This window comes from Canis aureus, chromosome 23 (assembly GCF_053574225.1).
Source record: "Canis aureus isolate CA01 chromosome 23, VMU_Caureus_v.1.0, whole genome shotgun sequence".
In the NCBI taxonomy this organism is placed as follows: Eukaryota; Metazoa; Chordata; class Mammalia; order Carnivora; family Canidae; genus Canis; species Canis aureus.
The window spans coordinates 21,607,369-21,633,567 of NC_135633.1; the positions used below are offsets into that span (position 1 = coordinate 21,607,369).

A 26,199-nucleotide genomic window follows, 5' to 3' on the forward strand; every position below is an offset into this window, starting at 1 on the left:
GATGGGAGATATAGGAGGAACAACTGCAGGGTGCTGTGTTATGGAAACTGAGGGAGAATACTTTAAAAGATAACAAATTGATATGTAGTGTTTAGTAATGGCAAGAGGGGATACAGAAGATCCTTTCAAGTGGACATTCCAAATGAGGAGTAATTGAATGGTAGAGTCTAAACATCTCTCTAGAAGCAGCATGTTTACTCTTATCTGTAAATGAAACTAGACCTATCATAGTTAAGACATGTGGATGTCTCACCTTAAAGACCTTGTCTCAAGAAAAGGGGATTCTCTTCTTTGTATCTCACTTAATTTTCTTGTGTTTCAGTTTCAGCTTGTTTCTTCTCATGAAGATGGTAGCCAGATCTAGACACTGGATGACCCACCAGGAATGGGGCAATCATGATTCTGGTTTCTTTTTTCTTTTCTGTCTTCCAAGCCATTGATGATGACCTTTAATAATTCTAGCTGGAGGCTACTCCAGCCTTCTTTTTTTCTGATGGGCATCCCCGGTTTAGAGGAAAGCCAGCACTGGATAGCATTGCCACTGTGTGTCCTTTATGTCCTTGCTGTAATGGGCAATGTCACCATCATCTTCATCATCTGGACTGACTCATCCTTGCACCAGCCGATGTACCTCTTTCTGGCCATGCTATCTGGCATTGACCTGGTGCTGGCCTCCTCCACTGCACCCAAAACCCTTGCGGTGCTCCTGGCTCATGCCCATGAGATTGGGTACACTTTCTGCCTGATCCAGATGTTCTTCATCCATGCGTTCTCTTCCATGGAGTCAGGGGTACTTGTGGCCATGGCTCTGGATCGCTATGTAGCCATTTGTCACCCTCTGCATCATTCCACCATCTTGCGTCCGGGGATCATCGGGCGCATTGGGATGGCAGTGCTGGTGCGGGGGTTAGTCCTCCTCCTCCCCTTCCCTATCCTGTTGCAGAGACTCCTCTTCTGCCGGGCCACCATCATAGGCCATGCCTATTGTGAACATATGGCTGTTGTAAAACTTGCCTGCTCAGAAACCACAGTGAACCGAGCTTATGGGTTGGCAGTGGCCCTGCTTGTGGTTGGGCTAGATGTCGTGGCCATTGGTATTTCCTATGCCCTCATCCTGCAGACAGTGCTGAAGGTACCAGGGGGTGAGGCCCGACTTAAAGCCTTTAGCACATGTGGGTCTCATATTTGTGTTATCCTGATCTTCTATGTTCCTGGAATATTCTCCTTCCTCACACATCGTTTTGGCCACCATGTACCCCACCACGTCCATGTTCTTCTGGCCACACTCTACCTCCTTGTGCCACCTGCACTCAATCCTCTTGTCTATGGGGTGAAGACTCAACAGATCCGCCAGAGAGTACTTAGGGTTTTCTCCCTAAAAGGATAGATCTGAACAGTCATTTTCTTCTGAAGCTCCTGCCAAAGTTACTTCCAGGAGCCCCTGGCTGGTCTAGGCTATGTGGCTAGGGACCATTCCACAGTAAGGAGTGCTTTGAGTACTGCTAGTCTCATAGCAAAGAACACCCTTGGGCACTTGGATCCATCCATGGTTGGGTTACTTAGATGGAAGGATTTGTGATATTTTTCCCTGTCCTTTTTTTCCCTCTTGATCCCAATATTTCTCTACTCCTGTGTTGTGGGACTTTAGATAAGTCAATAGATTATGCCTCTGGATTGCCATTTTCTCCCCTGCCTTCACCCAGTGACTGTGGAACATCATTTAGTAAAGGAATGAGAGGTCCCAACCATTTCATGGTTTTAGTTTAGAGTGTCTTCAAATCCTCAAAATTCCGTGAGTTCTAGGTCACTGGGTTCCTTTGTAGTAAGAAAGTGTTCTCAAAGCATTTGACATGTCCACTCTGTGAGAAAATACCTTTTATTACAATATAGGTGTTACTCATTTATTTAAAACAGACCTAAGTGGGGCAGGTACTGTAATAGACTCTAAGAATAATATGTTATGATTCTTATTTTCAAAATATAAACTTATATGTATATATAGTAGATTTCTTTTTTAAAAAGGTCTATTTGTATTTTTGATATATTTTGATTTATTTATATGTTTTGCTTAGGACAAGGAGGGAATAAGTATTGAATATATGTATGTTTTATAAGTTAATTTAACAAAGGAAAAGTAACCATATAATTATTAGGATGGAATAATCATAAAATTTGCTAGTGTCTGGTATTGGAAAATTTCTATTAAATTTATAAATTATTATTATATTTATTAATAAATATAGAACTAGTTATGACACTTGAAAAAAGAGAATTTCTCTTTCTGAGATGTGGATAATGAATGATGTCAATTAGATCCCCCCCATTTCTAGTAATAGGAACTGGGTAAAGCTTACAAGAGGATCATCACAATTGGCATATTGCATCCTGCTTGTTGTATATTGCCATAAAATCCTAAAAAGTAATACATTTTGTTCAGACCTAGAAGAAGCAAGTCACTGCTGCATTGAGATAGGATGCTCTGGTGTTGAGAAGGTCCTATCCTGAGACTCCATAGTGGTCAAAAGCAGGGAGTGGATGGGTTAGTGTTATAGTTTCTCCTTTCTTGGTAAATTTTACTCCTAATAAACAGTTTTCAGGTACAGAGATTAAGCGTGAAGTCTTCAGTTTGGTTGGCATATATGGGTGAGTTAGGGAGGAGTCATATGAGTTCTTATTGCAGGAGTAATTACACACATTCTCATCACCTTGGTTGTAGACCTAGGACTTGAACTCTGGTGGGTTGTCCTGGGGAAGCCCAGGCTGTGGTGTATGTTGTGTTATATCCATGGGAAAACAGCTGTCTCGGCCCTACAGCTACTTAATTTAGGTAGGTTATTCAAAGTAGTAGTTTGTTCTCTCCTCCCATTTATACCACTTGCTGACTCTTGGCATGTGGGTATGAAGGTGGGATCTGAAGATCTTCCTTGGATCACAAGATGGAAATGTTTGCTGAAGCAAGCAGAGCTACAGGGTAGAAGAGCCTATGTCTCTGACGCTGTCTGGGCCATCAGCCCTGACTTAAACCTGAGGCAGAAACTTTTATCTGGGTTAAGCCACTATATTTTGGGCATCTTTTTGCAACTGACTAACCTATAGCCTAAGAAGTAGATGTTTTTCATCTCAGATCATCCAAGTGGGATATTTCTTCTGCCTGAAGGATGTCTTTTAGAATTTCCTTTTGAAAAGGTTTTTAGTTCTTGTTTGTCTAAAAATCTGTTTATTTTACTCTCATACAAATTTACTATCAGAAAATGTTTATATCATTTTTTTACTGTTTTGTTTTCTATTGTGGCTATGGTATATCCCTGTATATCCCCCTTTTCATTCCTGGTAGTCTTTATTTGTGCCTTCCCTGATTTCCTTGCTCATCCATGTTAAACACTTTTCAATAGCATGAAAATATTTAAATGTTTAAACTTATAGCCACTTAATGTTAGCACTGGCTTTTTTGATTTCACTTTTCTTTTCTGAGTTATATTATTTTACTTTTTATCACTTTAAAGATATATTTAAAAAGACATTAAAAATATGGTTACATGTTTTATAAATGTCTTTTTTTTTTCTACTTTCACTCTTATCTCTAATGGATTAGCTTTTCTTCTGGTTTAGCATGGTTCTTCCTTTTCATGAGGCCAATGTTCCTCAACTGTCTGTAGATTCTTTTACATGTCTGTTCATAGATGAGAATTATTGGTTTGGATAGATGGTGGCAGTTTCCTCAGAGGTTGGGTGGGTCACAGCTCTTGTTCCTTGGTTGTAGGGACACTGTAGGTCATTGTCCTGGGATGTGCTTACAAGTAGAATTCCCCTCTGGTTGTCAAGAGGAAAATAAAAATGTACTGAGTTTTCTCTTCTCCTGAAGTATAGAAGGTTTTACACATGGAACCAGAGATGGTACAGTATGCTTTGCTGATGTGTGGAGCCCTCCATACTTTTTGTCCATTTCTAACTTGGATCCTACCTTAAAATTGATTTTGGTTCTATCTTGTCTCACTTCAGTGACAGAGTTTGGAAGTCAGTGGCATCCTTTTATATAGAGAGCTGATGTTCTAGTCACTTTGTGACTATAGAAGACTATACCTACCCACCTGTCCAGTTAATACAAGAATAATTACATCATCAATTCACTTAAGGATTACTTTCAATTTCTGTCACTATTTCCATTGATTTTAAACTTGGAGTAATCCATGGATCACTTAATGAACACATTTCCCATCTCTGCATCAAGCTTTAACTTGTCCAATTTCTCTTTCCCTAACTCATAATTCTCCACACAGATACCTACATGGGTTTCCAGCCTCGTCATCCTGGTTTTTCTATAAAGCCAATACAGCGTGAATTATAAATTCCAGAAATTTCTCAAAGTATTTGAACCTATTCTTGTATATTTCCCTATGTGTAGTACTGGATTGAATGCTCTTATTTTCATATTTCCGTAGCTATTAAAGGGAAACCTTAACAGGTACGGGAAGTAATGTTTTCAGTCCAACATTTTGAATCATAATTATTACAATTTTAACTTAATCCTGTATATATCACTTGTGTTGTATATATCTTCTAGACTAGGCTCCAGAAAGACAGGACTCTTTTTTTTTTTTTTTTTTTTTTTTTAGATTTTATTCATTTATTTTAGAGGGCAAGAGATAGAGAGCAAGCAAGGAGAAGGAGAGGAAGGGAGACAATTTTAGCAGACTCTGCACTAAGACAGAGCCCGACTTAGGGCTAGATCTCATGACTCTGAGATCATCACCTGAGCCAAAACTGAGTCTGATGCTCAACTGTCTGAGCCATTCATGTGCCCCAAGACAGGAGTCTCTATATGTCATTTACTTCTCAATATCAAGTGCCTGACTTAGTCCCCCACACAACAAAAATTTTAATAATTATTTGTGATACAGGATGAAGGCACAAACTTGGTACCTCTGTCATGAGTGCTTTCTTTCTTCCTTTTTTTAAAATAAGTTTTAGTGTGATTTTTTATTGAGGAGGACAGATATCCCATCCTAGAATTAGATTCTAATCATCTGATGGAGACATGGTGTCTCTTGATATAAATAAGCTCAGAAATGTAGTGAGCAATTGAAAATGCAGATTTCTCACTCTTTAGCTCCTCTGTGTTCTTAGTCATTGATGTTACTTACAAGGAATTAAAGATTGATCAAAGTAATGATGGTTAGAACCTAGTAACTTCCGTTTGCAGTAAGTCATGAGTGGAAAATTATACATGGGACCAGCAGACAAAGGTGAGGTCTTCAATTTCATTCTCTTAATTCTACATCTTGGGATTCATTCCTCTTTCTTCCCCCTGACATTTATATAGGGAGATTTGATGTGAAAATTAGGCTTTTGGTGCAATTACCCAGCTATCTTCAAGGAGGGTCGCAGGACTCCCACAAACAGAATATAAAATACAAAAAGAATTGTTGGCTTCTAGAGATTTCTCTCTGAGAAGCATATTTCAAGCTTCTTCTGCAGATGTGTATGTGATATTGGAATAAAATGTACAAGAATCCACTGCTATACTTAAAGGTCCTCTAGGCAGGCAGTGAAACAGACAGAACATTTTTCATGTTTGAGATGCATTAACCTCACCCACTGCTCCCAGTTATCCTTGTCCAATTGTATTAGTGATCCTTCTTCCCATATGGAAAACCAAGCAAGGGAGAGGAGGAAGGAAAGATAGAGAAGTTTCACTCCTATTATTTCCCTCTTGTGGTGAGGGGAAGAAAAGCCTTCCTCTGGAAGCAAAGAGGAGGAAATAAGATTTTTCCACAATCGGCAGCAGATGACTTCTTTCACATTCTTTTGAGTGAAATTGATAATGTTACATGGTGGGAGGCAGGGTTGGAAAAATAGCTTGGGGTAGGGGCAGGAAAAATTTTTCTTTGATTATGTCTCGGTAAATTTCAAGAAGGATATCTGGGTGGTTCAGTGGTTGAGTGTCTGCCTTTGGCTCAGATTGTGATCCCAGGGTTCTGGGATTGAGTCTCACATCCAGCTCCCCACAGGGAGCCTGCTTCTTCCTCTACCTATGTCTCTGCCTCTCTCTGTGTGTCTCTCATGAATGAATGAATGAATAAATAAATAAATAAATAAATAAATAAATAAATAAAATCTTTAAAAAATATAAATAAAGAGAACAAAACCTTACAGAGTATATTATCTTAACAAACACAGAGCTAAGTTGGAAAACAATACCAATGAGAAGTTACTAAAGCCCCAAACACTTGGAAATTAAGCAGCACACCTCTAAATAATCCATGGCTTAAATAGGAATCACAGAAAAAGGAACACCTGGGTATCTCAGTGGTTAGCATCTGCCTTGGCTCAGGGTGTGATCCCAGGGTCCTGGGATCGAGTTCTGCATTGGGCTCATTGTGAGGAGCCTGCTTCTCCCTCTGCCTATGTCTCTGCCTCTCTCTGTGCATCTCTCATGTATAAATAAATAAAATCTTTTTAAAAAATCACAGAAAAAGTTAGAAAATATTTCAGACTGATTTTTAATAACACATAACAAAAACTGTGGGACATAGCTACAAAGAAATTAGAGGCAAATTTTTAGTTTTACTGCTTACACCAGAAAAGAATGAAAATTTAAAAGCAATTATTTAAGTTGATGACTTGAGAATTTAGAGAGAGAATGAATACATTAAGCCCAGGTAAATAAGAGCAGAGTAAGGAATTAATAAAGACAAGAACAGAATCAATAAAATTGAAAACAGAAGCAATAGAGAAAATCAACAAATCAACAAAAGAACAAAGTTGTTTCTTTGGAAAGATTAATAAAATTAATAAAGCTCTGCTAAGACTTAGAAAAAGAAAACCACACAGGAGATCAATATGATGATTGAAGAAATTATACAGACAATACAAAATATTAAAAGGAAAATAAAGGATTGTTAAAATTTTAAACCAATTAAACCAACAAAACCAGCAATTTACTTATGAGATTTTAAGGCACATGTAATATGAATTCTGGCCCTCAAATATCCTAAGGACAGATTTATGTTTAGGAATTTTCAAGGGATAGTCTTTTCTTTTTCAAAGAAAATATTTTTCTCCTTTTCTTCCATTCCCTTCTTCCCCTTTTCCTCCTCCCCCTCTCTCTTTTCATCCTCTCCAAGCTCCTTCTTTTTCCCCTCTTTCTTTCCCCATCTCTCTCTCTTCCCTCCATTTCAACTTTCTTCCTTTTTTAAATATGATTTTAATGATCAAATAAGGATGTCTCCTTCTCAGATCCCTTTAAGGGAGACTGTATTGTAATAGATTTCTCCAGAGAAACGGAACTAATAGGATATAGGTAGATATAAGAGGAATTTATTTATTTATTGAAGTTCAATTTGCCAACATATAGCATAACACTCAGTGCTCATCCTGTCAAGTGCCCCAAGAGGAAATTTATTATAGAAATTGGCTCATGTGGTTATGGAGGCCGATAAATCCCACAATCTGTGTGCAAGCAAGAGAACGAGGAAGGGTTACTGGGTGGCTCAGTTGGTTAAGTGGCTGCCTTTGGCTCAGGTTATGATCCCAGAGCCCTGGGATTGAGCCCTGCATTGGGCTCCCTGCTCAGTGGGGACTCTGCTTCTCTTTCTCCCTCTGCCATTCCCCCTGCTTGTGCTCTCTGGTTCTTTCTATCTCTCTGTCAAATAAATAAATAAATATATATATAATTTATTATAAATAATAAAATATATATATATTTTAAAGAGAGAGAGAGAGAAATCCAGGAAAGCCAGTGGTATAATTCATTCTGAGTTCCAAGGCCTGAGAACCAGGAGATCCCTGGCACAAATCCCAGTCTGAGGCCAACGGTATGAGAACTGGGGGGCTGCTAGTGTTGTCTCTGAATCTGAAGGCTCAGGAACTAGGTGCTCTGATAGTCATAGGAAGGGAGGAAATGGACAGCTCAGCTCAATGAAACCTTCCTTTCTTTTCTTGTGTTCTAGTAAGTCTTTCAATAGATTGGTTGATGCCCATCAACATTCAATCTACTGAACCAAATGCTAATCACTTCCAAAAACACCTTTAGATGCATCCAGATATAATGTTTTGCCAGGTATCTGGGCATTCCTTAGCCCAGTTAAGTTGTCACATAAAACTAACCATGAGATATATGAACTTCCAGAGACTCCTTCCTTCCCCTTCCAGGCTTTGTGTTTTTTCTCCAACAATGTGATCTGTAAGTCTAGCTTGGACTCTCTTTATGATAGTATAATGAGAAAAAATATATATAAATGGAGCAAGTAGGCATCAGCTAGTGGCCTGGGTTTTTTTTTTTTTTTTAGGGGAATATGTTTTTTAATTGGAGTTCGATTTGCCAACATATAGCATAACACCCAGTGCTCATCCCAACAAGCGCCTCCCTCAGTGCCCGTCACCCAGTCACCCTAACCCCCATCCCGTCCACTTCCCTTTCCACCACCCCTTGTTCGTTTCCCAGAGTTAGGTGTCTCTCATGTTCTGTCACCCTCTCTGATATTTCCCACTCATTTTCTCTCCTTCCCCCTTTATTCCCTTTCACTATTTTTTTTTATATTTTTATTTTTTTTAATTTTTATTTATTTATGATAGTTACAGAGAGAGAGAGAGGCAGAGACACAGGTAGAGGGAGAAGCAGGCTCCATGCACCGGGAGCCCGACGTGGGATTCGATCCCGGGTCTCCAGGATCGCGCCCTGGGCCAAAGGCAGGCGCCAAACCGCTGCGCCACCCAGGGATCCCCCTTTCACTATTTTTTATATTCCCCCAATGAATGAGAGCATATAATGTTTGTCCTTCTCCGATTGACTTACTTCACTCAGCATAATACCCTCCAGTTCCATCCATGTTGAAGTAAATGGTGGGTATTTGTCATTTCTAATGGCTGAGTAACATTCCATTGTATACATAGACCACAGCTATCTGGGCATTCCTTAGCCCAGTTAAGTTGTCCATTCATCTTTTGATGGACACCAAGGCTCCTTTCACAGTTTGGCTCTTGTGGACATTGCTGCTAGAAACATTGGAATGCAGGTGTTCCAGCGTTTCACTACATCTGTATCTTTGGGGTAAATCCCCAACAGTGCAATTGCTGGGTCGTAGGGCAGATCTATTTTTAACTCTATGAGGAACCTCCACACAGATTTCCAGAGTGGCTACACTAGTTCACATTCCCACCAACAGTGCAAGAGGGTTCCCCTTCTCCGCATCCTCTCCAACATTTGTTGTTTCCCATCTTGTTAATTTTCCCCATTCTCACTGGTGTGAGGTGGTATCTCATTGTGGTTTTGATTTGTATTTCCCTGATGGCAAGTGATGCAGAGCATTTTCTCATGTGCATGTTGGCCATGTCTATGTCTTCCTCTGTGAGATTTCTGTTCATGTCTTTTGCCCATTTCATGATTGGATTGTTTGTTTCTTTGGTGTTGAGTTTAATAAGTTCTTTACAGATCTTGGATACTGGCCCTTTATCTGATAGGTCATTTGCAAATATCTTCTCCCATTCTGTAGGTTGTCTTTTAGTTTTGTTGACTGTTTCTTTTGCTGTGCAGAAGTTTTTTATCTTGATTAAACAACAATGGTGGTGGCCAGATTTCCAGCTCTGGAATTGACCTCCCTGCAAGTAACTAACCGCAGTCTCCCAGTTGTCACTGGCTTAGATGTTCTTGGGGGCAGGCATGGGCGCACTGATCTGTACAGCTTGTGGGGCACCCAGCAGCAGGAGAGTTCTTGCTTTCCTGTGCCCTCTCTATTTCTGCCTGTCTCAAGGGGAACAAAAGATCATGGGCTTTGTCTGCTTGGGCATCCTGGGATCCAGGGCCCTGTGATGCTGGACCCATACTCCTGGGGACCACCTCTCCAGAAGGGATCAGAGTACAGCCACCTCTATCCATTGCCCAGCTTTAGGGTAAAGGAGCTCTGGAGCCGGCCCACCTAACCAACTGGTTTCTCCCAAATGCCCTGGAAGGCTGCGGCACTCCATCGCTTTACTGATATCAGACTGCGGTTTGCAGTGAGCTTTCCCCCAGGCGCCCCTCCTCTTATAGTGACTCCAGGAATCTTGAAGCTTCACTGCCCCTCCTGCGATTCTGCACAATTTCCTGACTAAGCACTTTTCCATCAGGGAAAACTCCGTGTGGATTTTTAAAGTTCCCGCTTCTCCATGGCTGAGCTTACCTGCTCCGGAGGCTTTTGCTACTCCACCTTATCCCTGCTAGTCTCAGTTCCCCTCCCCCACTTTATTCTTTTTTATTTTTTCGCCTTCCAACCTTGTAAGAAGCAAAAACCTTTCTCTCTGTAGCATTCTAGCTGTTCTCTCTTTAAATCTCAGGTCGAAATCATAGGTGTTCAGGATATTTTGAAGGTTGTCTAGGTAAGTTTGTGGGGTTGAGGACCCCTACTCTTTCATTATCATGCCTCTCCATCAGAATTTCTTTATTCAAGTGTAGTTCACACATAATATCACTTCAGTTTCAAGTATACCATATGTATCCATTTTCTATTATCAACTGTATGTCCAGTCCTAGATTAGTCGCAGGGATAAAGGTGAGTAAAGTAAGGTCCCTGCCTGCATTAGGATTCCCTTATAGTAATTACATTACATTATAGTATCAGTACCTTCCCACTGTTCCTAAAATAAAACTTTCTTAATCTTAATATGGCCTACTCAACACTACACCTGAACTGGACAGTTAGCTTCATGAACACTGGATCCATGTCAATTTTATTTCTCATTAACGTGGTATCAAACACAGTGTTTAGAATATAGTAAGATCAAAACATTAAATAATGTTTATTAATGAAATCAAAGTCATATGTAATCTGATTTCCTACCTCCTCAGTGTAATTAGAACCACATTACTGATTAGGTATTATAATCACAGACATTATTGAGTATCTCTTGGGGATTTGAGATGAAGAAGTTAAAGGAAAACCATTCAAATTCATTGTGTGACATTTTTCTCTTGAGTTCAACCACAGAAAAAGCAAACAGTTTGGCTGTTTATTCTCTATTTAGCCACAAATTCATTTCCTTTTTCTTTGTCCTGCTCTGTGCTCAAGGAGGCTGATCTCTATGTCCTGCTTCAGCTAGGTTCCCCAACTTCCAAGTTCAGACAACAGGAGTCACCTGCAGGAAATCAAATATGGGAGGAAGGAGGCTGGGGTACTTATTCCTACCCCACCTTTTGGTTTGATACAGTTCTAGCTATGTTTGTGTTTCTTCCTAGCCAGAGATCCTTGTAAGGAGTCCCTCTTCCACAGTTCTGGAGTCCCTCATATTGGAGTAATACTACTCCCTTCCCTTACCCCTTCAGACCTGGGTGGTAGTGGCTTCCTGACGTTGCTAGCTCTTGGGTTCTTCTTGTTGGTTCCTGACCCTACCAACACCTCTATAAATACTCTGTTTTTAAATTCCTTTCAGTTAAACCCTTTCCTAGTACTGTTTCCTGCTTATACCCTGCATGATACAGTACTTGGTACTAGAAGGTGACCCAAGAGCAGATCCTCAAAATAGGAATCTAGAATTGGCTCATCACTGTGAAAAACCTTATCAGTACAAAATGAAACATCTGTGGAATGTTTATCAATATGACATCTCAATAATGCAAATTGCCACCAATGTGATGTAGAATGGAGAGCAGCGTGCTATGATGAAAAAGGCTGTAGAATGGGCTACCAGAGTTAAAATCCCAGCACCATCACTCATAAACTGTGTTACTTTAAAAACAATCACTTTATCTCTGTGAGTCTTAGTTTCCTTATTGAACATGAAAATAATAATACCACACCCACATCATAGGATTCTTGTGAAGGTTAGAGGAATCAATATATAAATAAAACTTATAATAGTGCTGGACTCATGTATTATACATAAATTAATTCCTTCATGTCTTCATATTATCTTTTTGATGGAGGCTCTTGAACACTCTTCAGACTTTCATTCAAGTTGGAGTCAACTAAAAATGTAAACCCAGGCCATAGGGGGTGGGGCAAGATGGCAGAGAAGTAGGATCCCCAAGTCACCTGTCCCCACCAACTTACCTAGATAACTTTCAAATTATCCTGAAAAACCAATGTATTTGACGTGAGATTTAAAGAGAATAGCTGGAAGGCTACAGAGAGAAGAGTTTGTGCTTCCAACAAGTACAACTTGTTTTAGCCACTCTGCATTGAGCAAAATGACTAGAAGGAAGAATTTACCACAAAAGAAAGAATCAGAAACAGTACTCTCTCCCACAGAGTTACAGAATTTGGATTACAATTTGATGTCAGAAAGCCAATTCAGAAGCACAATTATAAAGCTACTGGTGGCTCTGGAAAAAAATCATAAAGGATTCGAGAGACTTCATGACTGCAGAATTTAGATCTAATCAGGCCAATACTAAAAATCAATTAAATGAGATGCAATCCAAACTGGAGGCCCTAACGATGAGGGTTAATGAGGTAGAAGAAACAGTGAGTGACATAGAAGACAAGTTGATGGCAAGGAAGGAGGCCGAGGAAAAAAGAGAAAAACAATTAAAAGACTATGAGGACAGGTTAAGGGAAATAAATGACAGCCTCAGAAGGAAAAAAAAAATCTATGTTTAATTGGGGTTCCAGAGGGCACCGAAAGGGACAGAGGGCCAGAAAACATATTTGAACAAATTGTAGCTGAGAACTTCCCTAACTTGGGGAAGGAAACAGGCATTCAGATCCAGGAGATAGAGAGGTTCCTCCCCTAAAATCAATAAAAATCATTCATTTTTATTCACAATATTTCACAAATGTCAAACCTTGACATTTAATAGTGAAACTTGCAAATTCCAAAGATAAAGAGAAAATCATTAAAGCAGCAAGAGACAAGAGATCCCTAACTTATATGGGGAGAAATATTAGATTAACAGCAGCCCTCTCCACAGAGACCTGGTAGGCCAGACAAGGATGGCAGGATACATTCAGGATCCTATGAGAAGAACACGCAACCAAGAATACTTTAGCCAGCAAGCCTCTCATTCAGAATAGAAGGAGAAATAAAGAGCTTCCAATATAGGCAGAAACTGAATGAATATGTGACCACCAAACCAGCTTTGCAAGAAATATTAAGGGGGACCCTGTAAAAGAAAGAGTAAGCCGAAAGAAATAATCCACAAAAACAGGGACTGAATAGGTATTATGATGACACTAAATTCATATCTTTCAATAGTAACTCTACACGTGTATGGGATAATGATCCCATCAAAAGGCGCAGGGTTTCAGACTGGATAGAAAAGCAAGACCCATCTATATGCTGTCTACAAGAGACTCCTTTTAGACCTAAGGATATGTACAGCCTGAAAATGAAGGGGTGGAGAATCACTTACCATTCAAATGGTCCTCAAAAGAAAGCTAGGGTAGCAGTCCTCATATCAGATAAATTAAAGTTTATCCCAAAGACTGTAGTAAGAGAGGAAGAGGGACACTATATCGTACTTAAAGGATCTATCCAACAAGAGGACCTAACAATCTTGAGTATTTATGCCCCGAATGTGGGAGCTACCAAGTATATCAATGAATTAATAACCAACGTAAAGACATACTTAGATAATACATTAATAGTAGGAGACTTCAACACGGAACTTTCTGCAAATGACAGATATTCTAAGCACAACATCTCCAAAAAACAAGAGCTTTAAATGATGCACTGGACCAGATGGATTTCACAGATATATACAGAACTTCCCATTCAAATGCAACTGAATACACATTCTTCTCAAGTGCACATGGAACTTCTCCAGAATAGACCACATACTGGGTCACAAAACAGGTCTCAACCAATACCAATAGATTGGGATTGTCCCCTGCATATTTTCAGACCATAAATGCTTTGAAACTTGAACTCAATCACGAGAAGAAATTTGGAAGAAACTCAAACACATGGAGGTTAAAGAGCCATCTTTCATCCTGCTAAAAGATGAAAGTCAACCGGCAAATTAGAGAAGAATTAAAAAGATTCATGGAAACTAATGAATATGAAAATAAAACCATTCAAAATATTTGGGATACAGCAAAAGCAGTCCCGAGAGGGAAATACATTGCAATACAAGCCTCCCACAAAACATTGGAAAAAAATTCAAATACACAGGCTAAACTTGCACCTAAAGGAATTGGAAAAAGAACATCAAGTAAAGCCTACATGGAGCAGAAGAAGAGAGATGATAAAATTGGAGCAGAACTCAATGAAATAACAACCAGAAGAAGTGTAGAACAGATCAACAAAACCAGAAGCTGGTTCTTTGAAAGAATTAATAATATAGATAAACCCCTAGTCAGCCTTATTATAAAGAGAAGAGAAAAGGCTGAAATTAATAAAATCATGGATGAAAGAGGAGAGATCACAACCAATACCAAGGAAATACAAGTGATTTTAAAAACGTATTATGAGCAGCTATATCCCAACAAATTAGGCAATCTAGAAGAAATGGATGCATTTCTTGAAACATATAAACTACTAAAACTAAATAGGAAAAAGGAGAAAACCTGATCAGGCCGATAACCAGGGAGGAAATTGAAGCAGTCATCAAAAACCTCCCAAGACATAAAAGTCCAGGGCCAGATGACTTCCCAGGGGAATTCTATCAAACGTTTAAAGAAGAAATAATACCTATTCTACTAAAGCTGTGTCAAATGATAGAAAGGGAGGGAATACTTGCAAACTTGTTTTATGAGGCAAGCATTACCTTGATTCCAAAATGATACATAGAACCCACCAAAAAGAATTAGAGACAAATATCCCTGATGAACACAGATGCTAAAATTCTCAACAAGATACTAGCCAATAGGAACAAACAGTATATTAAGAGGATTATTCACCATGACCAAGTGGAATTTATCCCCAGGATGCAAGGCTGGTTCAACACTCGTCAAAACAATCAACGTGATAGATCCTATCAACAAGAGAAAAAACAAGAACCATATGATCCTCGCAATAGATGCAGAAAAAGCATTTGACAAAATACAACATCCATTCCTTATTAAAACTCTTCAAAAAGTAGGGATAGAGGGAACATTCCTCAATATCTTAAAAGCCATTTATGAAAATCCCAGGGCAAACATCATACTCAATGGGGGAACACTGAGAGCCTTTCTCCTAAGATCAGGAACAATACAGGGATGTCCATTCTCACCGCTGTTGTTCAGCATGGTACAAGAAGTCCTAGCCTCAGCAATCAGGCAACAAAAAGAAATCAAAGGCATTTAAATTGGCAAAGAAGAAGCCAAACTCTCTCTCTTCGCAGATGACATGGTACTATATATAGAAAACCCAAAAGACTCCACCCCAGATTGCTAGAACTCATACAGCAATTCAGCAGTGTGGCAGGATACAATCTCAATGCCCAGAAATCAGTGGCATTTCTACACACCAACAATGAGACTGAATTAAGAGGAATTAAGAGAAATTAAGGAATCAATCCCATTTGCAATTGCATCCCAAACCATAAGATACCTAGGAATAAACCTAACGAAAGCGGTAAAGGATCTATATCCTAAAAACTACAGAACACTTCTGAAAGAAATCGAGGAAGACACAAAGAGATGGAAAAACATTCCATACTCATGGACTGGAACAATAAATATTGTGAAAATGTCAATGCTATCCAGGGCAATTTACACATCCAATGCAATCCCTATCACAATACCATGGACTTTCTTTAGAGAATTGGAACAAATCATCTTAAGATTTGTGTGGAGTCAGAAAAAACCCCAAATAGCCAGAGGAATATTGAAAAAGAAAACCATTGCCAGAGGTATCAGAATGCCAGATTTCAGGTTGTACTACAAAGCTGTGATCATCAAGACAGTGTGGTACTGGCACAAAAACAGACACGTAGATCAATGGAACAGAATAGAGAATCCAGAAATGGGCCCTCAACTTTATGGTCAACTAATCTTTGACAAAGCAGGAAAGACTATCCACTGGAAAAAACACAGTTTCTTCAATAAATGGTCCTGGGAAAATTGGGCAGCCACATGCAGAAGAATGAAACTAGACCATTCTCTTACAACATACACAAAGATAAACTCAAAATGGATGAAAGATCTAAATGTGAGACAAGACCATCAAAATCCTGGAGGAGGACACAGGCAACACCCTTTTTGAACTTGGCCACAGCAACTTCTTGCAAGATACATCTATGAAGGGAAGCAAAAGCAAAAATGAACTATTCGGACTTAATCAGGATAAAAAGCTTCTGCACAGCAAAAGAAACAGTCAACAAAACTAAAAGACAACCTACAGAATGGGAGAAGATATTTGCAAATGACGTATCAGATAAGTGGCTAGTTTCCAAGATCTATAAAGATCTTATTAAACTCAAAGCCAAAGAAAGAAACAATCCAATCATGAAATGGACAAAAGACATGAACAGAAATTTCACAGAGGAAGACATAGACATGGCCAACAAGCACATGAGAAAATGCTCTGCATCACTGGCCATCAGGGAAATACAAATAAAAACCACAATGAGATACCACCTCACACCAGTGAGAATGAGGAACATTAACAAGACGAGAAACAACAAATGCTGGAGAGGATGTGGAGAAGGGGAACCCTCTTGCACTGTTGGTGGGAATGTGAACTGGTAGGGCGATTGTGGAAAACAGTGTGGAGGTTCCTCAAATTTGAAAATAGAGCTACCCTACAACTCAGCAATTGCAGTACTGGCTATTTACCCCAAAGATAGAGATGCAGTGAAACGCTGGAACACCTGTATCCCAATGTTTATAGCAGCAATGTCCACAATAGCCATACTGTGAAAGGAGCCTTGGTGTCCATCGAAAGTGAATGGATAAAGATATTCTATATATACATACAATGGAATATCACTCAGCTGTCAGAAAGGATGCATACCCACCATTTGCTTCTATGTGGATTGAAGTGGAGGTTATTATGTTGAGTGAAATAAGTCAACCGGAGAAGGTCAATCATCATATAGTTTCACTCACACGGGAATATAAGAAATAGTGAAAGGGATTATATGGAAAAGGAGATGAACTGTGTGGGAAAAATTCAAGAGGGAGACAAACCATGAAAGACTCCTAACTCTGGGAAAAAACAAAGGATTGCATAAATGTAGTTGGATAGGGGGTTGGTGTAACTGGATGATGGACACTGAGGAGGGCACTTGAGGGGATGAGCCCTGGGTTTTATACTATATGTTTGTAAGTAAATAAATAAAACAAATTTTAAAAAAGAATGATAATAATAAAAATCCAATGACTACTTTTATATAGGGTGAATTAGCTGCCCAAACTCATGCAGATATCAAACTGCGGAGTTCAATACAGGATACTTTGAAAAGCAGGAAAAAAATATAGTTTTGTTAAGAAATTCTGGAAAGGTTCAAGATAAAATTTCAGGATGCTGCTAGTGGTATAATATTTAGAAGGATGATCTATGGACTCAAGTAGATGGATATAGATTTGAATTTCAAGTCAGTTTCAAATCCTGTCACTCACATCACAACTACTAGCACCCAGTAGCACCATAACATAAGGTGAGATGAAGGTTCCCAAGAGACCCAGTTCATCAGGTCCTCTTGGACTCCCAAACTAGGAGTATTCCCAGATAGCTTGGAGAAGGGGGTGGAACAGTGTGAGGAGTTACCTAAGATCACAAAACTCAAAAACTTTGTCTAAGTCTCCTGTGTGCCTGACACTATCGCAGCCAAGGGGTTTTCTTTGCACATTCCCCTGGCTCAAGAGCCCCACTGTCTGCAATATGGTCACATCAGAGCTCAGCAGCAACTCTTTGCCCTCATCCCCACATACAGTTCTTAACCCCTGCCCAGGTGAAGAGACTGATGGAAGGTAAGGAAAGGCAAGTTGAGAAATCCAAGGACAGTGAGCCAGATTCATAGACAGGGACAGAATCCTCAGAGGGGAACTACCTCCATTGAGTCCCATCCCAGTGTCTGTGATAGTGGCTGATTTACTTACTCCTGCAGGAGATTCCATGAAGATGCCCCTGGGCTGGTTCTTAACTTCTGGGCTGCTTCCCCTCTCCTGGCTGTTGCTGCCTATGCTCGGCGTTTTGTTGCTCAGAGCAGATATGTCCCTCTCCTACCACTCCTGGGGTTTTGGATGTAAATCACAGCTCTGAAATCACCTGGTCTTGATGTGACTGCCCCCTCCCCCCTGCCCCATGCCTAAAACATAGCACTCCTCAGTGTCACCCTACTCCTCCTGGGGCAGGTTGTCTCACTCCAGCAGGAAGAGCCCCAAGTGACTTTGGAGGCCTGCCTCAGCCACTCTGCGAACAAACCTAGGCCCAGGGCATGGGCCCAGCAGATGGACTGCTCTGTCAGGTTGAAATGTTGGAAGAAAGCATGTTTGCCTTTCTTGTCTAGGCTTGGTTTCCTCTCCACTGACTCTAGCAAGTTGTCTATTCTTTTGTAATGGGACACAGGAGTTCTTCAGAATCACTGGGCTATGCAACCCCCCCCCCATGAGAAACCACAGGATTTATGAAAAAATGGAATTAGGAGCATAGTACTCAAAAATGTTATCAGTGACACGGAAAAAAGATAGAAAACTAGTATAAACCTAGTGTAGTTTGACACATATTAAAGTGTCAAAGTGTCATAAGAAATACAAATACTGCGATTAATTTAATACTTTGTGAAGGACATGAGATTTGCTTGTGGAAGTGTGTGGAAGGGCTTCAGCTTGTGAGCTATGGTGAAGTGGTGTAAAGAGCTTTGTCTGAACTCAGAAAGTTGTGAAGTGAGATAAGGTAGCTGGTGGATGTTAGAAGTCTGTGTGTGTGTGTGTGTGTGTGTGTGTGTGTGTATCCTAGGATGCTTACTCTCAGCTCGATGCAATTTTCTGTGTTTGGATTGCACAAAGGCAAAAGTGAAATTCAGTTATCCTCAAGTTGTTTCATAGTGTATCATTGGTGTTGTGCATTCAAAACAAGTGATAGCAGAAGGGAAGGGACTGTATCTTCCTTTGCCTGTGTCAGTAGTCTTTTCCTAAATCTTTTAGCTCAATAATTGAAGATTCCAAGGACTGAGAACTTAAAAAAAATCTCTATTGCACACACTTGTGCCTGAGTCCTTTCATGGCACTTCCCAGTTGCAACCTGCATTTCCAGGATCTTTCTTTCACTGACTCAATCTCTTGTAAGAATCATCTTTGTATATTGCTCTCACTTCCTCACATTTTAAATCTGTGATCATCTAAAATCCGTCCTAGGGCAGCCCCGGTGGTTCAGGCCTGCCTTTGGCCGGGGGTGTGATCCTAGAGACCCCAGATCGAGTCCCACGTCGGGCTCCATGCATGGAGCCTGCTTCTCCCTCTGCCTGTGTCTCTGCCTCACTCTCTCTCTCTCTGTGTCTCTCATGAATAAATAAATAAAATCTTAAAAAAAAATAAAATCTGTCCTATTGCTATATTGAAACTGCTTTTGCTAATGACTTCCATATTGCCTAATTGAATGAGCATTGAATTAGAGAGAGTCCCAATAGGGACTAGATGGGTAAAACAATTAGAGAAGTAAAACAATTAGAGAAGGATTTATGTATAAAGGGACTATTTATAAGGATGTCATCAGTAAAAGACCCTAAAAGATAATGCAGTGACCTTGGGTTAGTAACAGCACTTGTTACCAGCTTTAGATGTGAGGGAGGAGTCACTAGATTTTTGAAGTAGGGAGTTGGCAGAGAGAAGATTACCTTGAAAGGAACTTTTTTGATTGATGCTGAATTTATTCTATCTCTTCAGTCATGGATTATGTTTATTAACTTTGATGCCACTTTCTCATGTTGATTTTGCTCAAATATCTGGTTGTTTTTGGTGTTAAATTGCAACGGACAGGATGAGCAAGTAGAAGTTAATTTTATTCTTACACTAATGCCAACAATGGAGAAGAGAGCACAGATCAAGTATGAATACCGAGTTTCATTAACACAAAGGCAGAGCTGAGCTGGGGTAAGGTGTCAGGTGGAATGGGTTTAAGCCCTGGGGTGAGCAAGTGGAAAATGTACTGGAGGACTTCGGTGGGAGATTGATCAATGGGATGTGTCAAGCACATTGAATTATTCCTGAGATTGCCAATGTTTTTGTCTGTGATTAGGCATCTGTGTTTGTTAATTGGCACCCTTAGAAATTAGACTGGTACACTTTACAGGGACTGGGAGATAGGGTACTATCTATTTCAGTGTTTACATTAGATAATTCCCAGGTTCTTGAGGACATTTCCTAGGATGCAAAACTGGCAAGAAGTTAGGACAAGATTTCTATACACTGTAAAGGGACACAGAAAGAACTTATAATTACAAATTTGCTCCAGCAAGTGCTCTAAGAAAACAAAGGACATTGGCCTATAGTCTTGCAGAAACTGTCTGAAGTTTAGCCATTTTGATCTCTTGGTTTTTTTCCTAGTGGGCAATCAGGAAGCTGCTGTATTTGATTGGTGCATTACAGGAGATGTAGGGTGTGCTAATAGCTTGATTTATACTTGAGCATATTCCCTGTGCTTCATGGGGTATGATTATAGCCATGTGGGTCACTGTCCTGTTTTCTGACCCAATTTTTAATATTCTGAAACATCCACCACAGTTTCTTGACTTTTGGCCGATTTCTTCAGGAATGTATGTGCAGGATGACAGACCTGCCTACTATCCTGAGCTGCTCATTTATCAGCAGCTTGATTTTTCTCATGGCTCTCTGCTTCTTGTAGCATCAGGGATCTCTGAATCTGATTCAACATTATTTTTGTGGGATTTTTTTCCTGTGCACCTTTTGGGCTCCTATCATTCTTTCACAGTAATCTTTCATCTTTTAGAATTGCCTCGTGTTTCTGTTTCATAAAACACTCTCCATTTGTTATTATGCGTTGATTTATTTTTGAATATCTTGTCAGTATTGATAGGTTTTAGAGTAGGAGGAGGAAGGGAGTGCTAAGTTTATCATGTTGATCCAGAGATCTTTGCAACTTTTTTACTCTTTAGAATTTTTGAGATTTTCTTCATGACTTATAATTTTATCAATGTCTGAGAATAAGACATGCCAAGAACATGATGTACATTATCTGTTATTACTGAGTGTTAGATATTCAACATTCATTCAATGTATAACTTTCCTTTATCATAGATACTGGAAAGATCTATGATACTGGAAAGATCATAGATACTGGAAAGCTAAAGTACTTGGGAATCTTCTCTGCTGTTAGATATGAACATCAGATTAATTTCTTACCAATCACATATAAAGGTCTGTGGAAGCTTCCTTTTCCATCTTTTCTTTTTTGTTTGGAGTTGAATGTTGAGGATGGTGGTCATTGCTTTGAATGGAAGAGCAGAAAAATAGAAAAAGCCTTGTCTTTTGTTGGTATAATGGAAGTGTCATAACAACTCTGAACTTCCTGATTCTGTGTGTGTGTGTGTGTGTGTGTGTGTGTGTGTGTATGTGTGTGATGAGAGAAATAAACTTCAGTCTGGTTAAGCCACTATAATCTAGTGTCTCTTATACAGCTAAACATAATCCTAATGAATTCTTGACTAATATTAGTGAGGCACACCTTTCCCCTTCTTGATATTTCACTGGTTATGTAGGCCAGTATATTGTTAGAATACTACTGGCTTCTGTTCACCCTTCACCCTCTTTTCAGAGTAGGAGTGTCTCAATATGAGTAAGTAATATAAAGAAGAAAAATGATGGGCATGTAGAGCTCAGTCTCTTTTTCTCTTCTTGTTTCTGTAACATGCATCTCTGTGGTTGGCAGCCATATGGTAACTCCAGGTTTTTTTTTTTTTAAAGATTTAATTTATTTATTCATGAGAGACAGAGAGGCAGATACAGGTAGAAGGAGAAGCAGATTCCCTGCAGGGATCCCAATCTGGGATTTGATCCCTGGACTGGGAATCACACCCTGAGCCGAAGGCAGACACTCAACTCCTGAGCCACCCAGGCATCCCAGTAACTCCAGTTGTAAATAAAGGTCCTATGTCTGCAGTGTCCTATGTCTCAGTAGTTTGGGAGAGTCTGTTTGATTAAAGAAATTGTTAGCATTCAAAATGCATGTTTAGACACAAAAATTCTCAAGAAAATATTAGCAACAGAATTTGGCAATGCATAAAAATGATTATATGTTATAATTAGGTGTGTTTTATCTCTGAAATACAAGATTGATTTAACATCTGAAAATCAATGTACTATGCCATGTCAATGGAATATAAATCCAAACCACATGATCATCTCAGGATGTAGAAAAAGCACTTGACAAAATCTCATACTCCTTCAAGATAAAAATATTTACAAGCTAGGAATAGAAGAGAATACCCTCAACCTCAACCTGTTAAAGGGCATCTATTAAAACCCCACAACTAACACACTGATGATGTAAGATGGAATGTTTTCCCTCTAAGATCAGGAATGAAATACAGATATCTGTTCCCACCACTTCTATTCAACATTATACTAAGGTTCTATCTAAGACAGAAGGAAAAAACTGAAATAAAAGACATTTTGGGGACACTTGGATGGCTCAATTGGTCAAGCATCTGCCTTTGGCTCAGGTCATGATCTCAGGGTCCTGGGATCAAGCCCAGTGTCAGGCTCCCTGCTCAGTGTTGAGCCTGCTTTTCTCTCTCCTCCCTGCTCATGATCTCTCTTGCTATCTCTCTTTTTCTCAAATAAATAAATAAAATCTTTAAAAAAAAATTCTGATGCTGGCCAGAGTCAGGTGAAGATGGTGGTCACAAATCCATACAGAGAAGACTTCAGAGTAATTGGAAGACTCAGAGCTTAAAAGATGAAATCACATCTGAGAAGCTAATTGGAGTAAAACTGGGCCAAAGGAAAAATTTACTGCAGCTGAGTTTGAAGTCCTGAAGAAATACCTTCATGGTGGTGGTGATATCCTTGTGATGCTAAGAGAGGGGGAGAATCCAGATTTGACACCAATATTAACTTTCTTCTAGAATAATATGGAATCATGGTTAATAATGATGCTGTGGTTAGAAATGTATATTATAAGTATTTCCATCCTAAAGAAGCTCTAGTTTCCAATGGAGTCCTGAATAGGGAAATTAGCTGTGCTGCAGGGAACGCTGTGCCTGGAATCATTGATGAGGAAAGCAATGAAAACAATGCTCAGGCTCTCACCTTTGCCTATCCTTTTGGTGCCACACTGAGTGTCATGGAACCAGCAGTGGCTGTTCTGTCCACAGGCTCTATTTATCACTTAACAGACCCATTCTGGCTTTCTGTCACTCGAAGAACCAAGGTGGAAAGCTGGTAGTCCTTGGCTCATGTCACATGTTCAGTGACTAATATTAGGATAAAGAAGAAAGCAGCAAAATCATGGATGTTGTTTTCCAGTGGCTCACAATGGGAGACATCCACCTAAACCAGATCGATGCTAAGGACCCAGAGATTTCTGACAACATGATGCTGCCCAGCAGACACCCTGTCAGAGCAGCTTCGAGTGTGTCTCTAGGAGGGCAATGAGAACCCGAGAGACTTTACCATCCTCTTCAACCTGTTCATTTACCAACTGGATACCACTTCCCTCCCCAAAGTCATCAAGGCCCATGAACAGCTGCATGTGAAATATGAACCTCTCCCCCTCATCCAACCTCAGTTTGAGAGGCCACTGCCAGCCCTTCAGCCAGCAGTTTTCCTTCCCTGTTTCAGTTTCCTCCACTGGAGCTATTTGACTTAGATGAGACATTTTCTTCTGAGAAGGCCCGCCTTGTTCAGATTACCAATAAATGTACTGAAGAAGACCTGGAATTCTATGTCAGAAAGTGTGGTGACATTCTTGGAGTAACTAATAAACTACCAAAGGACCAACAAGATGCCAAACATATTCTTTTGAGCATATCTTCTTCCAAGTGGTGAGTTCAAGAAATTGAACCAGGAACATGACACTGATACAAGTGAACCAGCATTCCAGAACAATTTCTGAGTATCATGCCTCTTGAAGCATCTTCTGTTTCCTGATTCTCTTTGTAAACTATTTTTGAATTGTTTTTCAAATCCTTACAAAATTGTCTATACACTCTTTAACCCATGAGTTATAGGTCTGTGCATCTCCTGTAGTGACTACATTTTTAAAAAGATCCTTGTGTAAGATACGTTCCATTTTTAAAATGAAATCTGACTGAACCTGTACTTAAAAAAAAGACATTCTAATTGTAAAGGAAAGAGTAAAACTATCTCTATTTGAAGACAACATTATCTTTTTAAAAAAGATTTTATTTATTTATTCATGAGAGACACACACAGAGAGAGGCAGAGACATAGGCAGAGGAAGAAGCAGGCTCCCCACAAGGGACTTTATGTGGGACTGATGTGGGACTTGATCCCAGGACCCAGGGCTACAACCTGAGCCAAAAGCAGACATTCAACCACTGAGCCACCCAGGTACCCCAACAACATAATCTTGTATGTAGAAGATCCACTCAAAACTATTATAACTATTATAACTAATAAATGAGTTTAGCAGGGTTGCAGGATATAAAGTCATTTGCACAAAAATTATTTGTATTTTTTACACTATTAATGAACTATTCAAAACTGAAATAAAACAATTACATTGAAAACATAAATAATGAAATATCTAGGAGTAAATGTAATAAAAGGAATAAAAAGTGTGTACTCTGAAAACAACAAAACATTTTGAAGAAATTAAAGATGAACTAAATAAAGGTAATGATATCTTGTGTTCATGGATTAGAAGTATTAATATCATTGAGATGGCAATACTCCTCAAATAGATCCATAGATTCCATGAAATCCCTATCAAAATCCCAACTGCCTTTTTGGCAGAAATGGACAAGTTCATCCTAAAATTCACATGGAAATTCAAGGTACTAAGAACAGCTAAAAAATCTTAAAAAAGAACAAAGTTGGAGGACTCACACTTCAAATTTACTACACAGTTATAGTAATCAAAACAGGATGGTATTGATATAGGGATATGCATATAATTCAGTGGAATAGAATTGAGAATTCAGAAATAAACCTTCACACTTATGATTAACTGGTTTTCAACAAATTTATCAAATCAATTCAATGGAAGGAATAGTCTTTTCAACAGATGATACTCGGATAATTGGATATCCACATGCAAAAAGGTGCAGTTGGACCCTTTCCTCATACATCATATATAATATGTGAGAACTAAAAGTATAAAACCCTTAGAAGATAATGTAGAAACAAATATTTATGACATTGGGTTAGGCAAAACCCATGAAACCAAAAGAACAATCAAACAAAGAAAATATATAAATTTAATGTTGTCAAAATTAAAAATATCCATGCTTCAAAGGATACCAGCAAGGCATTCAAAAGACAACCTACAGAATAAGAGAATATACATGCAAATCATGTATCTGATCAGGAACTTGTATGTAGAATATTCAAGGAACTCTTACAACTCAATAACAAAAGGACATACCAACCAACTAAAAATCCAGTTTAAAAATGGGAAAAAGATCTGAATGAACATTTCTCTAAAGAAGTGATACATATGGTCAATAAGCATAACATCATTAGCCATCAGGAAGTGCAAATCCAAACCACAAAGGAATACCACTTCACATCAACTAGACTGCCTATCATCAAAAAGGGTAGATAATAGCAAATGAGAAATGGACTTTTTTTTTTTTTGAGAGAGAGAGAGGGAGCCTGCATATGAGTGAGGAGGGAGGGAGGGGTGAGGCAGAGTGAGAGGAAGAAAGAGAGTCTTAAGCTGGTCATGAAGCCTAACTCAGAGCTCGATCTCATGGCCCTGAGACCATGACCTGATCCAAAATTAAGAATCAGATGCTTAACCAACTGAGCCACCCAGTCACCCCCAAAATTAACTCTTTATTGCAGAATGATCTTAGATTTTTAGAATTGTGTTAGTTGTGAAGATAGTATAGAGTTCCCATATATTGCCACTCTCAGTTTCCCTTTTGTTAATTATTTATCTGGTACAGTACATTTTTCACCTTTAATGACCAATATTTGATACAATATTAACTAGAGTACATACTTTATTCAATTTTTTTTTGTTTTTTTTTTTTTTTAGTTTTCACCTAATGTCTTTTTTCTGTTCTGGGATTCCACCAGGACATAATATCACATTTAGAAACATTTTGATTGATAGTTTTCTTATGATTAGATCAAGGTTATGTGTTTTTGTAGAAAAACCATAGGGGTAAAATGATGCTATTCTCATCATATTATATCAAAGAGACTTATT

At 39.1% G+C, this 26,199-nt stretch overlaps 1 protein-coding gene and 1 pseudogene across 1 annotated transcript; both read left to right on the forward strand.

Annotated features, from left to right (window-relative positions):
- Window positions 1-439: 439 nt before the first annotated feature.
- LOC144295313 (olfactory receptor 52L1) lies at window positions 440-1,387 on the forward strand. The gene has a single exon (XM_077867698.1). It carries the CDS (start codon window positions 440-442, stop codon window positions 1,385-1,387), a length of 948 nt encoding a protein of 315 aa, XP_077723824.1.
- A 21,364-nt stretch (window positions 1,388-22,751) lies between these two features.
- On the forward strand, window positions 22,752-23,934 carry LOC144295314 (intraflagellar transport protein 52 homolog pseudogene; annotated as a pseudogene).
- The last annotated feature ends 2,265 nt before the right edge of the window (window positions 23,935-26,199 follow it).